At 42.8% G+C, this 19,891-nt stretch overlaps 1 protein-coding gene across 4 annotated transcripts in view; it reads right to left on the reverse strand.

The window, feature by feature from the left end:
* The window catches only part of CTBP1 (C-terminal binding protein 1), a 57,239-nt gene that overhangs the window by 23,548 nt on the left and 13,800 nt on the right, over window positions 1-19,891 (reverse strand). For 2 of the 4 annotated variants that reach the window (XM_054973106.1, XM_054973105.1), the window contains exons 2-3: window positions 9,173-9,327; window positions 702-846 (exon numbers count right to left, since the gene is read on the reverse strand). In XM_054973106.1, coding sequence (XP_054829081.1) covers window positions 702-846; window positions 9,173-9,327 — 300 coding nt within the window. Of the gene's footprint in view, window positions 1-701; window positions 847-9,172; window positions 9,328-11,305; window positions 11,508-12,821; window positions 12,913-19,891 lie in introns of all 4 variants that reach the window. The other 2 variants (XM_054973107.1, XM_054973108.1) reach the window with 2 other exon arrangements.

The raw sequence follows: 19,891 nt of genomic DNA on the forward strand, positions 1-19,891 counted from the left end.
TCTGGGTTGGGAAATTCCTGGAGCCTGGGAAAGGCAGGATTTGAGACTGGACAGGGAGGGGCCTCAGTGGAGGACAGTGCCGCAGAGTTCACCCTCTAAAACAACCATTTTCTTCAGGCTAATCTCTGTTGTCTGAAAATGAGTTTGAATTCTGGGAGATATCCAGACCTAACATGGAGGTCGGCAACCCTAGTTTAATTCATTGTTGGAGTCAGTCTAGAAAGCCGCCCTGAGCCCATTTGTGGGGAGGGCGGGATATAAATCGAATAAAACAAACAAACAAGTGGTTAAGAAATGAATTCATCTACCACCACTGAATGGTAAAAATTTAACATAAGCAATGACAAGAACTTCCATACACATGGACAGTTATGTCATATAGCAAGACATAGTCTGATCCTGCAGATCGCTGAGAGACACTACAATAAAATCATGGCTGAAAATACGATGTGCCACAATGGAATTCCTAGGCACCATGATGACCTGGTGACTGGGATTCCTTAAGCCCTGGTACACGGGGAACTAAGGATATGCTGGGGAAAACATTATAAATTAATTCAAAATGCCTAAATATAAGCAGCCTGACATGCCAACTAACAGTGAATTTTACAAAGTAAAAACTGTTTGCAAATTTTACACTGAGATGACTCGGTTATCAGTTTTTAATGTAAAAAGCTCATAGACAAAAATGAACGTAATACCTAAATCTCCAGCAGATTTGATGTCAATGTTATCAAAACCACTTCCAATTCGAACTATTATTCGAAGTGCTTTAAACTTTTCCAGATCTTCACGAGTTAAAGTGATGGTGTGATACATCAGAGCACCCACTGCTTCATTGAGTACCTGGGAAACAAAGGAATATACAATCCAATTACCTTCTCTCCAGAGTACTTGGGAATCGATGATTTGGCAACACAGAAACAAACTTCTCTCTCTCCAAAACACTGGACTTCATCCAGTGAAAATGAGTACATTTCTGATGAACAAGCAACTCTGCAATGTGCTTTGTCTTCTGGGATATTTGGCCAAGTGGTGAAGTCTTCGATCCAACTGACTCAGAGCAAGCTCAACAGGCATCGCTACACACGGGGATAATCCATTCTTGACCTGAATTCAGCCGCTTCAGCGGCTGCTGTGTAAGGCCAGTAAGTAGCTGAACCCACATTGGCTAAAGCTGCAGATCCCACTCCAGGGACGGGACTGCTGGCTACATCAGGGTGGTCTATATGGCCTGGGACCTGCATATCTTAAGGATCTCCAACTCCCATACAAACCTACTGAATTGCTACCATCATCTTCAGGGACGGTAAAATGAGTGCCCAGTTTCCTGGGGGTAAAGTGTAGCTGACTGGGGAAGGCAATGGCAAACCACCTCCTAACAAAACTCTGCCAAGAAAACATTGTGATGTGATGTCCCCCCATGGGTCAGTAATGGCCCAGTGCTTGCACAGGGGACTACCTTCACCTTTACCTAATCTACTTTTAGAATCCTAGAGCTGGAAGGGACCCCAAGAGTCATATATTCCAACCCCCTACACAATTCAAGAAGCTCACAGCTCCCCCGCCCCCACTCTGACAACTGCTCAATGCTCAGAGGAAGGCAAAAAACCTCCAGGCTCCATCTAGCCTGAAGGAAAAATCCTGACACCCAAGCAGCAGGTGGCATTACCATGGCCACGTAAGAAAGGGCCGCAGGAGCCGAGCACTGACTCATCTCTTCCTGCCCTCTGGTTCTGATCTGACCCTCTGGGGCACAGAAAACAACTCTGCCCCATCCTCTATATATGACAGCCCTTCCAGTACTTGAAGATGGTTATTCTATCACCTCTCAGTCATCTCCTCTCCAGGCTAAACATTCCGAGCTCCTTCAACCTTTCCTCATAGGACTTGGTCTCCAGACCCCTCACCATCTTCGTTACCCTCCTCTGGACACATCCCAGCTTGTCTATATCCTTCGTAAACTGTGATGCCAAAAACTGTACATAGCACTCCAAATGAGGTCTAACCAGAGCAGAGCAAAGTGATACCATCACTTCACCATCACTTTGCTTCTGTTGATACTGCCTAAAATCATATTTGCCGTTTTACCTGCTGCATCAGACTACAGACTCGTGTTCACTGTATGATCTACCACAAGGGTCTCCAATGTGATGCCCATGAGCACAATTGTGCCTGCTGACACTTTTCCTGGTGCCCCCCAAGTGTTTATCAAAAGTGGGTGGGGCCAGGTGAGGCTTTTGTAAAGCATGGCTTCTGATCAGCCATTGGCTGTGCAGATTTTTTAAAACATTGCTTTGGCAGAAGCTGCTTACATAGCACAAGGATCTTCACTATGTGACGGAAGGTAAGCTGTAGCAGCAGTCGCCATCTTTTGGCAGCCATTTTGTGGCTGAGCCCACCACATTGTTCCACACAATCAGTGGTTCGAATGTCCCTTAGCCAATTCCAAAGAAGAGACAGATGAGGAGTCCTGTGTAAGAAGCAAATCTGCTACGTTTATTAAACGTGGAGGAACACTGGCTACACGGAGAATCACACGTGCACCACGTTCATCAAAGTTACAATGGCTGTGCAAGAAGTTTTATACCTTTTGGCTCATTACAATATTGGGGTTCCATTGGTGCAGGCATAATTATGACCCCTATTGGCTTGTCTAGGGGGCCGCCTCTAATGACTAAGTGGTCGCTTATTGGAGGAATAACTTTGGTCAACAGCTCAATATTTCCCAATTAGCTTTGCTTATCATTTTAGTGCATTGTTTGATCTTCTCAGGGAACATTTCTTTCTGCTCCCACACTTTCCCATTCATAGAGCTTCTCTTTATTCCTTGCAAGCCTGACAGTGTAACCCTCTGCCAAAGGTGCCAAAGTGTCGCTTCAGCAACCTTGTACCGTGCAGGCAGAGATTGCTCCCTTTGAGACTTATGGGAGAGGAGCCCTTTCCCCTCCTCTGGAATGTGCAGAAAGTTACTTTCAGTGTTCGCAATTCTTGCTAGGGACTTCTCACAGCCTTGGGAGGTTCAGTTAATCTAATTAGGGGGGACGCAAGCCCATTTCTCTCATTGGAGGGTGTATTGCGCCCTCCTTAGTCCCGTGTCTAGGGACAGGTGTTCCTCCCATATACAGCTGGCTCTTCCTTGTCTACTTTTAATTATTCTTGTGGCTACATGCAGTCTCTACTTGTCGGGAAGCGGGTTTCCCTTATCGGTTTCTAAGCACAGCATAGCATTATCTGAATACAGGTGTGGTTTTCTTTGCAGCAAGCTTTACTTGGTAAGCATATCTATTGCCCTGGGCTATTCCCTGCGTGTCATGTGTTTCCAGTGTTAGCTCTTTGCGTACTGCAATAGTACCTGAGAATATCACATAATTGCATAAAGATAGTAAAGGCACATAAGATATTCCAGTCCATAGAATCCATTTCCATCAGCGTTGTCAGAATTCCAAATGTGCCCTCAAGCTCAAAAAGGTTGGGGCCCCCGGATCTATTAAGACCCCTAGATCCTTTTCACGTGTACTACTGCAGACAAGCATTTCCCATCCTTTGTCTTTGACTTTTCCTAGCTAGATGCAGAACTTTACATTTATTTCTGTTGAAATACATTTCGCTAGTTTTAGTCCAGTTTTCCAGCCTGTCAAGATCACCTTGAATCTTGAGTCAGTCTTCCACAGTACTCCAAGTGAAGTCTAACTAGAGCAAAGTGATACCATTACTTCACATGCTTGAGACTCCATACTTCTCTTGATGAAGCCCAAAATTGCACCCACCCCTTTTAAACTGTTACATAACACTGATGACTTATGTTCAGTGTATGTTCTACTAATACCCCCGCTTCTTTTCACGTGTATTACTGCCAAGACAATATAATTCTGCATTTGATTTTTTCTAGCTAAATGCAGAACTTACCATTTATCTCTGCCGAAATTCATTTTGTCAATTTTAGCCCAGTTTTCCAGCCTGTCGAGATCATCCTGAATCTTGATTTGTTCTTCTACTGTATTTGCTGCCCCTCCCAGTTTAGTATCATCTGCAAATTTAATGAGCATCCCCTCTATTCCTTCATCCAAGTCATTTATAAAGATACTGAATAACACAGGCCTCCAGACAGATCCACTCAATTAAAAAAAAAAATTAAACTTTTTTCGTACAACAATGGTGGCAAATCTATACACAGGCTTCTACGAAAGGTCTCAAAATATCTAAAAATAAATCCATGCACAATTACCACCAATATGCAATACGTTCAAATGTTGGTAGAGTTATAAGTTACTCAATCCAATGAATCACAAGCAGGCTTTTGTCTTTCCATGACCAATTCAATTTAGAGGGGTGAGGGTGGCGTAAGCTGCGTTGAGTTCACATGGAGATCCACGTCCATAAGCAGCCTATGTCACCCCCCCTTCAAAAAGCCAGTAAAACCATCACTTCCCGCCAAGTATTCCACCCCCGTAACCTCGCAGCCAAGCTGCCTGCCATCAAGAGACTAGTGCACAGGATGGGGGAGGGCACAGAGGAGGCAGGGAGAAGCTCTGCCCTTGATGGAAAAGGGCCCAGCCCAGTCGACTTGCAGCACAGACACCCTCCCTGTGACGCAGCTGGCACGAGGTGCTCCACTTAGTCTGGAGCTGGCCCAGTTCATCGGTTACTTATCTTCCCTTGCAAATCACAAACAACACCTGTTTTGAGTCTTTGGGAAAGAATCCCGCCTAGGCTCCACCTAACATACTAGTCGCTGTTTCTAGGTAAAGATAAGGACTCCAGAGTCATCTGGCCATTGGCTTTATGGGATGCCTACAGTACACCAGCCATGAGGGCATCTTTTAGGAAGTACTGAATTCATACTATGACCAGGATTCTGTAATGTTAATTTTGACTTGCTGAAAAATTATTTCAAACAGACTTCAAAACAGCACTCCAACTCTGGGCTGGCAAAATGCCTGCTGCTACTTCCAGACTGGTCACTCAGTTTGGAGTGGACAACTGCCTTCCTCCCCAGCCAACACTGCGTGTTCAGCTCCATTTTAGTCAGTGGGACAGAAAGAATGCAACCAAGAAGTATGCAAACTCCACTCCACCTTGGCTCGTGCAACACATTGTCACTGGCCCGTGCCGTTGATGGGGTGGGGAGCACAGAGACCAGGTGGGAACATGACCCAGTGTGTGCTTCTGCCTGCCACTCTGCAGCATCAGAGGTGGGTCCAGCGCTAGGCAGTGTCAACGAAGCTGCCGAATCCAGAGGAGTGGGGGGGGGGGGGAGGAGTGGCTACCCACGTACAAGGCAGCACTCTTTTTATGGTCCTTGTAGAGAAACGCCATCCCTAGCAAAGGGCGTAGTGGCGAATGCACTAGCAGCTCATCCAAGTAAAATGCCATCACTCATGCAGTTCCTGGACTCCTGCAGTGAAGTTTCTGAGAGTTACTTGGCAGGACCTCACAGCTGACCCCGCTTGGTACTTGGATGGGAGACCACCAATGAAGTCCAAGGATTCGCTATGCAGAGGAAGTCAATGGCAAACCACCCTGTGTTCGCCTCTTGCCTTGAAAACCCCACTGGGTCGCTGTAAGTCGGCTGCACACATACATTTTTCTGGAAAACCACTTCACCAAGAGAGTACTTTTGGCACATTAAAATTAGTGTATAAAATTGCTCTCAAGGCTTTTGGGCTCCTCTTAAATTTAAACTACTTAAGGGGAAAAGATGCTACATCACGTTTACATTTTTTTCAAGTACTGTTCCATTTCCACATAAAGCTTTGAATTTGTATGCATGTAGCGTTCTATCATACTTGACTACATTTTTCCTAATCAAATATTTCAGTTCCAGTCATGGGGGTTATCCAGTTCCATTATCATGGGGGTATTATTTAAACTTTGTGTACTGAAATATAAGTCAAAATAAAGAAGCTAGATCAAATCACTATCTACCCAGGACATCAGAAATGTTTTGAATTTCAACGTTTTCAGAAAATTGGTATCACAGCGGTTCACGCCCAGTTTCAGACAGAGATGTAAGTTGTCCCCCAATTTTTGTCCCAAAGAAAAAAATTTAAAATTGGCAGGCATACTGAAAAGAATCTCCTATGAAATATTTTCACTTTTAGAATGAATAAAATGCTTCTTTAAGCAAAGGTTTTCACATTATAGCATGAAAAAACATGAGAACTTCTTCAATTTTTCCAATGGGAAAAAAAATGGAGATATTGGGGAGCACAGGGGAAAAAACTCGTATTACAGACTCGCACAGTAATTTCATCTTTTTTGTTTAAATACACAGTATTTTGGCAACAAGGATTATGCAACAATGGGTATTTAATGTTAATACATTGTTTTAAGGAATTCAGCATAATATCCAAACATACTGGCAGTCCTACCTCTTATGCGTCTATGAGGAGGTTTCTGTCCCAATATTCCTTAGTTTACTGCAGAATCTATTTCCTACCCTCAACTCTGATTTTCCCCAACTCTCAGAATGCAGAAGTTGAAAATACGCCCCCAGGGCGCAGCAGCTGGCAACAGTTTCTCCAGTGTTACGTTTACTTGCAAATGAAGGAATTTCACATCATTAAATCAATAAAGGAAGTTTCGGCTTGATAGGAAAGGATGTACCTGCCCGTATCTTCTTATTTTCTTAAAATTTCAGTTTGCTCCAGAAAAGAAAAAGGTCTGCGTTGCTTCAAAACATCTAGAAACTTTGCACTTCTGCTTTCAGACAACTGATGAACAAATTGAACAGCCGAGGTTCCAGCGCCGATTCTTGTGGGAATCCACACTGCTCCCTTCCCTCCACTGTGAGAGCTGCCCATTTATTCCTACGCTCTCCTTCCTGTTCTTTAACCCGTTCTTATTCTGTAGAGGGACTTGCTCTCTTATCCTTCAGCTGCTACCTTTACTCAGGAGCCTTCGGTGTTAAAACCTCTTGAAAGTCCACCGATCTGCTGGACAACCCTATCCACATGCTTGTTAACACACTCAAAAAAACTTCAAAAGGTTAGTGAGGCAGGATTTCCTTTTACAGGCACCACATTGATTCCCGCTCAGGAGCCTTCATTCCTCAACATGCTTAATAGCAGAAGCATAATAAGATAACTGCCGTTCCCCTCACACTTCCAGAGCACAGGGTTGGGGTTAGGCTCATAGCCCGGGGCTGCTAAAACTGCTTCTCCCAGCTTCAATGTTTACATGAGACAGATGTCCATGCCCCAAGTCTTGTAGGAAGGAAGGTACCAATTCTCATGTATGCTGACAATGCAGTCCTCCTGTCCCAAACAAAAAATGATCTAAAGCGTGCCATAAAATTTTTTAGCAATCAATGTGATACTGAGCTTCTGACAATTAAATACTTGAAATCCAAAATTATATGCTTTAGTAGACACTTTAAAAAAAACTAACTGGGAAATAAATGGGAACACTATAGATCAGGTTAAAAACTTCCAGTATCTAGGAGTCATCTTTACATTCAATGCTAACTTCAAAGCCCACACAATTTCATCAGCAAATGCTGCAGAAAAGAGTGCGAGTGCCACCCTGAGATTCCTTATAAGAGAAGGTGTGGTGGGCTTTGCACCTGCGGCCCTGGAACTACTCCAAACAAAATCATTAGCGCAACTCTTATACGGATCACAAATGGGACTACCTGCTAATGTTAAGATCTCAGAAACGGTTCAATCTAAATTTCTCAGATCTCTATTTGGTGCACCTAGATGCACTCCTAATGTCATTCTTAGGCAAGAAGCTGGTTTGCCCAGAGTCCAATTAAAAATCTGGGAACATGTCATCTATTACTGGCTACGAATTCATCTTGAGCCGAAGGGCTTAATTCCCTTGTTGCTGGCTTCTGACCCTTCTCCTACATGGTGCTCAAAGAGAGCTGATAAAATTAAACTGATTGGCTTGGACCCGGTAGCCCTGTTTGATATGGGACTCAACAAAGCAAAAGCTTTAATCACCCAAAGACTAGTTAATATAGAGTCCCCAAATGATGAGGCAATGCTCCCTCTAAGCTATAAGAGCTTTAAAAAAGGACTGAGTTACACCATATCCCCATATCTTTCGGACATAACAAACGAAAGATGTAGATGGGCCTCCTCTAGAGCACGATTTGATCCATTCCCTCCTGCAGTTCTGTATGGGAGATTCTCCCGTCTGCCTTTGCAGCAGCGTTGTTGTCCCTGTTCAAATAAAGTGGTCGAAAATATCACACACACATACTTTCGCACTGCGAATGCTATCAAGAAGAAAGGATACAATTAATTATCCCACTACTCTATAGATTTAAACCATTACAGTATTATATGGGTTTTAGTCCTGAAACCCTTTGGGTATATCTTTTAGAGGACAGCCAGAGAACCGTTCCTTAAGCAGTTGCAAAATTCTGTGTGACGGCGCTCAGGAAGCGGAATCACTCGACGAAGCAACTGCCAATTGCTGGGAAGTGAATTCATGAAGTGAGTGAGTTTTACTGTTAGATATATCTGATTTTATCTTTTATGTATTTACCCATTTTAAGTATTTAAAAACTGCTCTTTTTATCTGTACTTTACTTGGCTGGTCTTGTGACCGTAACAAACCTTTGAATTGGAATTGAAAATTGTTTCTCCCAGCAGAAAAGAAGAGATCAGTAGGATGCAGTCATCCTTGGGCCTCAGGCATGGCTATGATTTGTCAGGACTGAGGAATGCTATGGGTTTGGCTTTTTAATAACAACAACAACAACATTCGATTTATATACTGCCCTTCAGGACAACTGAATGCCCACTCAGAGCAGTTTACAAAGTATGCCATTATTATCCCCACAACAAAACACCCTGTGAGGTGGGTGGGGCTGAGAGAGCTCTGAGAAAGCTGTGACTGGCCCAAGGTCACCCAGCTGGCTTCACGTGGAGGAGTGGGGAATCAAACCCAGCTCTCCAGATTAGAGTCCCGCGCTCTTAACCACTACACCAAACTGGCTCTCCAGTTTAGCACTATAAATAATAGCCAAGGATTGACCTCAACTGGATAGGGAAATCTCCAAAACGCAGCCAGCTCCTGTGACAATTTAGGGTTCTGCCAACCTAAAGAAATCCCCAGAAAAATCTTATTTTAAATTAACTAATATGAGAGTAACTTTCTCCCCACAAAAGTTAATAGTAATTTTGGCTTATACCGGCAGAAAAATGTTCAACTTTACCTTTTCATGAATTTCTTGGGTGGACTGTGCATCACAAAAAGCCACCGTGGCAACATCCTTCAAGATTGGCATTTCTACGGTGCAGTCCCTGCCATCCAGCAGTGCTACCAGAGGGCGTGGGTGCATGGGGCCGTTCATGATTGGTGGTCGGATGCCTAAAATAAACGAAGAAAACGCTTTTATATACACAAGGCATGACATTTTAAACTAAGATCGTGGAAACAAAATATTTTTCTAGATAGGTAAAGACAGAGTTTCCAGAAGGAAGAGGAGGAAGTGGACCTCTGACTCTAGGGAACAAATAAAAGGAGTTTTAAAAAATAAGTCTTTGGTTGAATTAGCATGCTTTGGCTTGTTAGGAAATTGAAATATAGGAACAGACCCATAATCTCAGGTCCTGTACAGCAGAAAGATAAAAACTGAAAGCCATGCTACAGGGACTCATTGCCTCAAGGAGCACTGACTGCAACAAAGCAGGCTTGTCAATGGCCACTTGCCCGGATCCTGGACGGCACCAGGTCACCCCCAAATACTCAGGCGGTACAAAGCTTGCCTTGCCACCAAACACAAGCCACCACAAGTCACAGGACTACAGCAGGCATCCCTATGGACAAGCAAAAAATATTGTGGGCCAATAACTTCTGGGGACTTATTTGCAAAGCTGTTGTGAAGGAACGCTTCCTGCTCTTGTAAATGACATTTTCAATATTATTTTTTAAATGGGTAGGAGGCAGGTTTTTGCTCTTCCTGAGCGCAGGGCCTGACGGTATCTTCCCTGGCCTCTAGTTTTTAAACAGTTTCTCACCTGTTGCTTACAGTGACTAGACAAAAAAGCTGCTGTAAAATGGAAAGATAGGTATGGGTGGGCAGGTGGCTCGCTTGCACATTATCTTTGTGGGTTTATTTGTTAGGCTGTTTCACATTCCACTGCCACTCTTTGGCAATCTTCCCCCTCCTATTCGTTACCATTCTCCTATTTCTTTACATATTCTTTTTAATGCTGAATGCCAAATCCCTCCCCGCTCCCCCGCCGCCCGTTTCATTCTTCTTGTCTCATTGATTATTTCTTCCCCTTCCCGTTCCCCTGGTTTTAGATTTTTCACCTCTACTCCCCCACCCTCACCCTGCAACAGCCTGTCCTGGGAAAATGCCTGGCTCAGCTCAGTACTTCCCCGGGCTCTGCTCCAGAGCCCCTTCCAATGATAGGGCTCTGCTCTAGAAGGCAAGTTGTGAACATCTATCTGCAGGCTGCTTCCCCCGTCACTCCACAGCAAGCAGAGCCTCAAGACAGAGGGCTGCAGCCTTGCCCACCTTCCATCAGACAACACTTGGAAGCGGCTGGCGGGCGGAGTGCAAAACTCCAGAGGCAGAGCAGAGGCTCCTCAGCTGCCCAGCAGATCCTGGTCTTTTGAGCCTTGGCTCCCTCCAAACCAGCTCCCAGAAAGTGAATCTGGCTCCTGATTCACGTGGCCTTTTCACCTGGATTAAATGAGTATCTAGTTAGGCCCTATAAGCCAATTTGACAACAAGGACCAGCTGGAAAACTACAATGAAGGCTGCGCATATTTCAGTTTGGGGGAAGTGCAGAACCCAATGCAAACTGTATCATCAACATTCAGCACCAGGAGAGGTTCAGAGATACATTTATTTTAAAACACCATTCTTGGGAGAAACAAAAGCATTTTAAAAACTTTGTTTCATCTTTAGCCAGACGCGACCACTCTGAGTCATGCCATCCATGTCCTCCTCCTATCTCAGGAGCAGGCAGCAAGTATTTCTGCTCACATATGGGAAGGACAAACCTGCCTTCCTGTAGCCACCTGCTGGGAGAGTCTTTCTAGAATGCCCCCCCCCAGTCTCAATGGAGGGCTTTTCAAGGGCGTGTGTGAAAGGCCCCCGCATGCAAACAAACCCACCCTGTGCTCTGGATTCCAACCTTGGTTCCCAAATCGAACCTTCCACATGAGCTGAGTTACAAGAACGCCTAGGCAAAACACAGCCCCCCCCTTGCCTCCCGCCTGAAAGTTTATCTTTGATGTACAAGGTTTTCACAAAGGTTTCTGGGACTATGATGTCACAGTTCATTTTAAAAATTTGTAAACTAATGCCAGACCTCCAGGAGCTCCTACCAACCTGACATATCTTAATCTGGGGTTCAGTTCCAGAGTCATTAATTCCACTTCTCAGCTATTTACAATCTTCAGGACTGGAAGGCAACAGAGAAGCCTGCCATTTGATCCAATTCTCATTCAGCCTCCTGCAATCTTGAATCAAAGCTTTTAAACTTCTTATCCACTGCAACCTCTCTGTATCCAGGATTCAGTTCAATTTTTTACTAAAAATTAGAACAAAAAATACAAGACAACATTAAGGGTCTGACAATGGCACAGCCAGGCAGTTCAGACTCAAAAGATTCTCAGGGAACCTCTGCTTTCCGCCTGCTGGCTGTCCTCCAGCGAGGTTCTTCCGCTTACGTCAGCAGAACACAAAGACGAAGAGATACTCGGTTCACCACCACCAAGAGGGAGTCTCGTTTTGTCCTCAATACCTGGGGCAAGCTGACACCCTCTATATTACTCTGGAGGCTGGAAGCCACAGCGCCCTGCCCCTCCCCGCTTACAGGCCGGAGCCAGGGCACTTGTGCGCCTCTTCGAAAACAAAGGAGAAATCAGGGCACAGCAAAGCACCAAAAGGAGCGGGCAGTGCAGGCAGCAGAGGTCAATGTTCACTCTCTGAAAAGTACTCTGTGGCTCATGCTGCAAGAGGGAGATTTTCCAGCAGTATCAATGTGATGTTGGTGCCTTCTCTAATAGCTAGTACAGTTCAGTAAGTGCATAATAAACACCACCGTGAGGGAATCTGTTTGTTTTAATATTAGTAGGCACCTGAGGAGAAAATAACTCTCAGAAGGCCTACTGCAGCTACATCAACTAAAGACCCAATAAAAAGCCTTAATTTTGAATTTTCCCATTTTTGGAGTTTAAGCTAGCACCTTAATTTTTGCCAAATGTATTTTAAAATAGATGTAATACTTAACTGCTTTTACAGAGCAATCCTATGAAGAGTTACACAGGTCTAAGCCAATTGAAATCTACTAGCCACGGTTGAAACTAACCAATGACACATGCTGCTTTGCAACTACTACATTTCATCAATGCTCCAAGTTCCACTCCGTAGCTGAGTGGGGGCTGATATTTCAGGGTGCCGTCAGATGTGTAAGCGATTGCGCTTATTTAGCATAAAGAGCAGAGATCAACAAGACAAGCCCCATGCAATCCTATGGAGAGTTGCTCCAGTCTAAGGCCATTGGCTTCAATGGGCTTAGACTGGAGTAACTCTGAACAGGATTGCACGGTAAGCGTACAATCTGATGCACTATGCTTCTGCTGAATACAACAGATTTTTTTTTTTTTGGAAAACCCAGCTGTATGTTAGGCACTGATTTTTTAGTTCTATTTCTTACAGTCTGTTTTGAAAAAAACGGTAAACTCTTTAAAACAATGACCCCACGTCTCAGTGGATTAGAAACAACACTGAGCATCCAGGTTAATACATGCCATGGTCTGCTATGTCTCAGTCCATTTCAGAGGAATCTCATGGAACATTAACTGGGCAGTTGTTTGATTTGCAGGCCCAACATCTGACCTACCTTTCATTTGCTAACATCTCTTTGCAAAGTCCATGTAATTCTTTATTTTTTCTGTTTTTCCCTCAAAACAAATGCTTGAATTCTCCTTTTTCTGAAAAATACATGAATGCAAGAAAAGCACAATACTCATGAGTAACCCTACAAATGGAAAATCAGAAGTATATGAAGTAGATGTTTAAAATGGTAGAAAGCAGTTTAATTTTCTTACTTCTAAGATATTTCTGTGAACAAGGGTTTAGAATACTTTCAATATAATTCCCTTTTTAAAAATCTGGATTCCTTTTAAATGTCTTTTTCAAAATGCAACTTATCTATACTGGTAAAGTCAAATTCTTTTATTACAGCATAATTTTCCATCTGAGCATCAACAGTAGTGGAAAGGGACACTGGCAGAGGATCTTTCACAGACAACAGCAATGATGCTTCGACTAACCCTAGTTAGCACTGCGCATAAGGTGGCAATGGTAAACCACTTCTGTCCATCTCTTACCTCGAAAACCCTATGATGAGACAACCCAAAATAAAAGATGTCGTGCTGGAAGACAGGACCCCCCCCCCCCCCGCCGCCCATATGGGATGGCATTCAACTGGCTACTGGGGAAGAGCACAGGACAAGTACAGATACCACTGTTCTTAATTATGAAACTCAATTAAAGCTAAAAGGACGCCCAGATGCTGGTGTGAATACAGGCAAAAGGAAGGTCCAAAGCTGTGCAATGTATGTAAGTAGGAACATGAAATGTGAGAAGTACGGATCAAGATAATTGATTGAAATTGTAAACAAGCAATGGAATACTTAAACATTATAAGACTGGGTGCGAGTGCACTAAAGTGGAGCAGATCAGGACATTTTCAGTCAGAAAATTATGAAGTATTTTATTCTGAAAATGACAAACTCAAAGAAACAATGTTGCTCTAATAGTGAGGAAAGAGGTAGAACAAGCAATCAAGAGTTATAATGCAAAGTCTGGCAGATTATTATCTATCAGATTTCATGGAAGGCCTATCAACACAACCATCATTCAAGTTTATGCCCCAACTACAGGAAGAAATTGAAAATGTTACACTAGTGTCCAAGAAGATACTGATTATCCACCTAAACAAGATGCACTGATAATCACAGGTGACTGGAATGCAAAAACAGACTCAACAGAGCGTTCACCACTCCGAGGGGGCACTAATCTGTCTGGAAGACCAGAACATAACTGAACAGATGGAAGATTGACAGATTCCTTCGAAGAAGAATCTTTGGACAAAGAACCTGAAATCTTAAAAAGTGCAGCGAAAGCGGCACTCAAAGAAACTAGAAGAAACAAATCACCAGAAGGAGATGGAATACCAACAGAGCTATTTCAAGTTACAGAAACCAGGGTGGATTTGATTTAAATCACTAGTCAGGAAGACTAGATTTAAATCATGTTTTTCTACATAAAGACTCCTCTCACTTAGCTTCTTGGGCAGATCTATTCTACTCCCAACTATCTTCTATTGACTGAATTTTTTGAAACTTAACACTTAAGTTGTAAAGGGTTGGTTCTGTGTACAAAGATTTGCCAAGGAACAATGGGATTAAGGTCTTTTTTTCAACTGTGTATGTTTATTTTATAGCCTTTTTGCTGCGAAGAAGAGACATGTGATCTCTGCAGACACAAGTTCACAGTTTTGAGAACTGTAAAAGCAAGCATTTGTGAGAATACCTTCTAGATCGAAAAACTGCCCAATAATCTTACAGAAACCTCTGGAAGAGTATGACATTGTGAATGGATTAATGGAATTCGTTTGCCAAAAAATTTAAACATTGCATGAATATACAGCCTCATGCTACGTAAGTAAAAACTAATCCTTATTTCACGATAACCACCTTTGGACTATAATGTATCTTTAAAAGAAAACTATCTTTAGATAGATTTTTCCTCAAAAAACATTTTATTTAAAAATCCGTTTTTGATTTTTTTTAAACAATATTTATCCACCCTGACAGAAACTAAGTCCATCAAAATCCCAACAAGAATATATCAACAAATATGGAACACACAAAAAAATGGCCCTGAACGGGAAACAATCTACATTCTAATTCCAAAAAAGGGGATGCCAAAGAGTGCAGCAACTATTAGAGCACTGTGTTAATCTCCCACACAAGGAAAGCGATGAGATTACTGAGTCAAACAGAAGAAGCCATAGCCTCCAGTTCGTAAGATCTGAGCAAGGTTGTTAATGACAAGATGTTTTGGAGGTCTTTCATTCATAGGGTCGCCATAGGTCAGAAGAGACTTGACTACCCAACACAGAGCTTGCATCAGCCAGAGACCATTTCAGATTCATCATGGAATCTGTTGCTTTGATCACAACATGACTACTACTCTGGAATTTGTCACCTTTTTTCTAATAGACAGTATTACAGTTACAATAAAGTGGACAGTATTACAGTAACAATAAGAATAGTAAACCATATACAAACAAAATAAAGATAAGTTACATGAAATAAAGAGCAAAAGGTATATAACACATGACTGCAGACTATTTCTTCTCTCCATCGCATCACTTGCATATACTTAGCATTTATAATTGATCCACTTCGACACTAGCTATTCTTAGTTTTCATCAGATTTCCACTAGCTATTCAAAAAAGGAAGTCTTTTTATTTTTCTAAAATTCTAAGACTGGTCTATTACACAAAAAAGAAGTTAATTTTGCCATAAACACATATTCATACTATAATTCTACTAGGTAAAATATCTAATAACATATTTTTAAGATTCAGCACTGGGGGAAATTTTAAACATTTTATGTTCAATCTTATGTTCAGCCTCATACAATTTAGTATATTAACTTATTAGTTTGACTATTTAACTCAACAATTAATCTATTTTAACATTAACTATACATTCTAAATTTAATAAATTGGCCTGTTGTATATATAAAAAAATTCATCTAAACATGAAAAAATATAGCAATAGTTATTAAAGAGCAAGACAACTACAACTACAACTCCCAGCTGCCCCGGGCCAAGAAAGTGCAGGAAAAATAAGGGGTGGAGCCTGAATAGATATACCAAGCCGATCCTGAGGGAAAGGTTAGTTGCCTTGTTGGTTGAAGAAGGAGAGGCTCCTGTTGCTGGGTGAAACCAGGTTACCTAGGCCCTAAATGTGGAGGGCCTGGGAGGCAGCAGAGAGGAAATAAAGGGTGAACCTTCCCTGAGACCACCACCCCTTAAGGTAGAGTAGGGAACAGTGTGGTAGGGAAAGCAGACAGCGGTTCTCTTCAGTTTGATTTTCTGCCCTATGAGTTCTGAACGGGGGGGGGGGGTCCTACCCCTATGTGTTGTGCCTTTACCTGCTTTGTATATAGTGCTCTGTATATAGTTAATATACTTTTTTGAATATAAAGAACCTGGTGGTACTCTGACTACGTAACCTCCCCCATTTGGCACACTACAAGAAGGGAGGGAGCCCAGGAGAAACGGATCAGGCCAGACCTTGGTGGGTTGCCAATTCTCCAGGGCCCAACCAAAGATTGGGTAATTCATTTCCCAGTAAGGAAATTCAGCCAGAGGGGTCTCACTGCCCCTCAGTCAGGCGGTGTACAAATCAGTGAGTGGTGGCAGCGACGAAGAGTGTGAGCCACACCCACCAGGGATGGCGGGAGGCGGACAGCGGGGCTAGCAGGCCATTGACGGCAGCTCAGTTGCCTTGACTGAGAGCCAGCGCCCGTTCCACCACAGTGTGCATAACTAGTGCATCTTCTATCATTAGGAGATGGGCTTTGGGTTTATTTTCACAACCCTGCCTGGCAATCAAGCCCAGAAAACAGAACCAGCATGGGAACAAACAGATCTGTGTGTTCTTATTCAGTCACCATCTACTGTCTCCATCACCTGTAAGGGTTGTTTGGATCCATTTCAATATGGTTTTCAGGCCTGGTTATGGGACTGACACACTCTTGGTCTCCTTGGTCGAATAGAGGTGCTGGGAGATGGACTGGGAAACTGCAACCCTGTTAATTCTCCTGAACCTCTCAGCGGCTTTTGATACCATTGACCATCATATCCTTCTAGACTACATTTTGGGGTTGGGACTGGGAAGTGCTGTTCTGAGGTGATTTCAGTCCTACCTTGAAGGTAGGTTTCAGGGCATGGTACCAGGAAACTGCTGCTATAACCCTTGGCCCCATGCTATTCTATGTAAAGCCACTGGAAAAGGTCATCCAGAGATCTGGATGAGTTGCCACCAATATGCAGATGACAATCAGTGCTATCTCATGTTACCAGCAGATCCCAGGGAGGCCACGGAAACCGTGAACAGGTGAATGGAGGCAATTTTGGGGATAGGTGAGAGCTAACAAACTGACACTTAATCCTGACAAAACTGAGGTGCTACTTGCAATGATTTTACCTGTGTGTGTGTCTTTAAATGCTTAATGTGGTGCAGATGAAGAGTGGGGGTGAAAGAGAAGGATGAGTGAGTGAGATGACTGGTTGATGATTGAGAGTGTGGACAGAGTAAACTGCAGTTTTTAGTTACTGAGTAGAGAGAAAAGATTCAGTCTGGGCAAAGCAGGCAACCTGTGTGGAAGCCTGAGGGGATTCTCATTCTAGTTCATTTAGGCAACTTGCACAGAAGCCTGAGGGGATTCTCAATCTAGTCCATTTAGGCAACTTGTGTGGAAGCCTGAGTAGATTCTCATTCTAGTCCATTTAGGCAACCTGTGTGGAAACCTGAACGGTGTGTGGCTTGTGAGAGAATATTCAAGCTGTTTAGAGCAGACAAACTGTGTGCACCTGAAAGGGAAAGTTTATGTATATCTGTGTGACTGAGCTTATGTGAGAACTATCTTTGAAACCATCAAGCTTAAGTACTAGAGTAAAACCTTCTTGTAGAAATAGAAGTTTGTTTTGTTTTATCCCAGGTCATCTGTCGTTCCTATATATCCCATTCCTATCCTCAGGGCCACATAGTCCCATGAAGGATCCTGACATGTAGGCATGTTATTAAAAGTGGAATTTAAATCAATTATTTTGGAATATTATTCCTGGTGGTAGCAATCTCCCCAGAGGGTATAAGAAGAAGGTTAAAGGCAAAATGTAACTGAAAAATAAAAATGGTCATACTACTACATATGAGGGGAAGGTCTGCCCCAGGAAATATATTTTGTACTAGATGGGGATGCATTCCCTATAAAGGAGCAGGTTGGGGTGCTGCTGGACCTCCTTTCACCAGCTTTGACTGTTGAACCAGTTGAACTTGCTGGTGTGGTGCATACCCTGGTAACATCTTACCATCTTGAAGAATATCCTAAGCTTGAGTTGGTACAGATTGCTGCAGCCAGAGTGTTGAGTGGAGTGGCTCACAGGGTCTAATACAGTGGCGCCCAATTTGCTTCTAGGTCCAATTCAAGGTGATTTAGGGCTTGGGGCCAGCATACCTTAAGGACTGCCTCCTTCCATACAACCCTCCCCCCATCCATTCAGCTCATCTCCAGAGGTGCAGCTTCAAGCGCCTCTGCTATCTGATGCTAAACAGGAGGCAACATGAGAAAGGACTTTCTTGGTCATAGCACTAAAACGTTTGACTTTCTTCCCCAGGAAGATTTGTCCGTCCCCCTCTATTGTTGCCTTCCAGCAACAGGTGGTGTACTTTTTTGTTTTGCTTGGCATACCTCCAAAAACTGCTACTAGCCTTCCTCCATTATATTGGTGTCATGCATGTTTATATGTTTTCAGCATGTAAAAATGTAAAGCAGATCTGTACGCGCAATTAAGGAAACCGCAGGAAAAATCTGCAATTGAAGCTACATTCCACAACTGAGTAATTTCTACCAAACTAAAGAACACCAAAATAGGAGGGCACAGGGTCAGTAAGAATTGCTTGGTGGATCCTTGGTGGATACTATCCTATTTGCTATCTGCTCAGAAGAATCTGAAACACATTATTTTTACATATTTATTTCCTTAAAATATTAGGAACATGATATACTTAGTTTTGAGCTAACAAATTGTTATACACAACAGCCACTTGGTGATCCCTCAAGAGAGGTGAGGAGATGGAATAGAAATCTTTTTAATAAAAATATATCAATATTTTTAATTTTATTTTTAATATATAAATAAAAGAGTTTCTGGTTTCCAGCAGGAAGAAACAAAATCCAGACTAGGATGAGGTTCAATTATCAATCACAGGATAGACAGGTACAATTTGTTTACAATAATAATAACTGCACTTATGTACTGCTCTTCTTGACCAATCTTTGCCCCACTCAGAACAATGAACAAATTCATTACTATTATTATCCCCACAACACAGCTGGGGAGCTGGGCTGAGAGGAGTGGCTGTCCCAAGGCCACCTGCTGAGTTCACAGCAGTCGTGGGAGTTGAACGAGCAGAGTGCTGATTTGCAACCTGACCACTTAACCACAACACTACAGCAGTTTAAAAGGAATGGACCAAAAAGGAAGGGGGCGGGGAGTAGCAGTATATGTCAAAGATGTATATACTTGTGAGGAAATATATGAGTCTGAGCATGAAAGGATAACTGAGAGCCTCTGTGTAAACGTAGAAAGAAATAATAGAGGTATTATGGTGGGGATCTGTGATAGACCCACAAGTCAGGCAGAGGACTTGGATGATACTCTCCTACAAAGTTCTCAAAGAGATGGGACACGGTGGTCATGTGAGATTTCAATTACCCTTATATCTGTGGGAAGTCAAACTCTGCTAAAAGTTTAAGGTCTAATAAATTCCTCACTTGTCTTTGCTGATAATTTCATCTTCAAGAAGGTGGAGGAGGAAGTAAGAGGGCCTGCTATCGTGGATATGATTCTCACCAACAGGGAAAAACTAGTTGACAAGGTAATGGTAGTGGGGATCCTGGGTAATAATGACTATGTCATTTTGGAAATTTAAGATCTTGGGAAAGAGAAACACTGACCATCATCAGTCATGCAAGTCGGACTTTAGAAAAGCAAATTTCAACAAGCTCAAAGATATGCTGGGTAGAATCCCATAGTCAGAAATACTCAAGGAGAACAGAGTCCAAGGTGCAAAGGAGTTCAAGATGAGTGGGAGACACTGAAG

The sequence above is a fragment of the Eublepharis macularius genome, chromosome 3 (genome assembly GCF_028583425.1).
Source record: "Eublepharis macularius isolate TG4126 chromosome 3, MPM_Emac_v1.0, whole genome shotgun sequence".
NCBI classification, from domain to species: domain Eukaryota; kingdom Metazoa; phylum Chordata; class Lepidosauria; order Squamata; family Eublepharidae; genus Eublepharis; species Eublepharis macularius.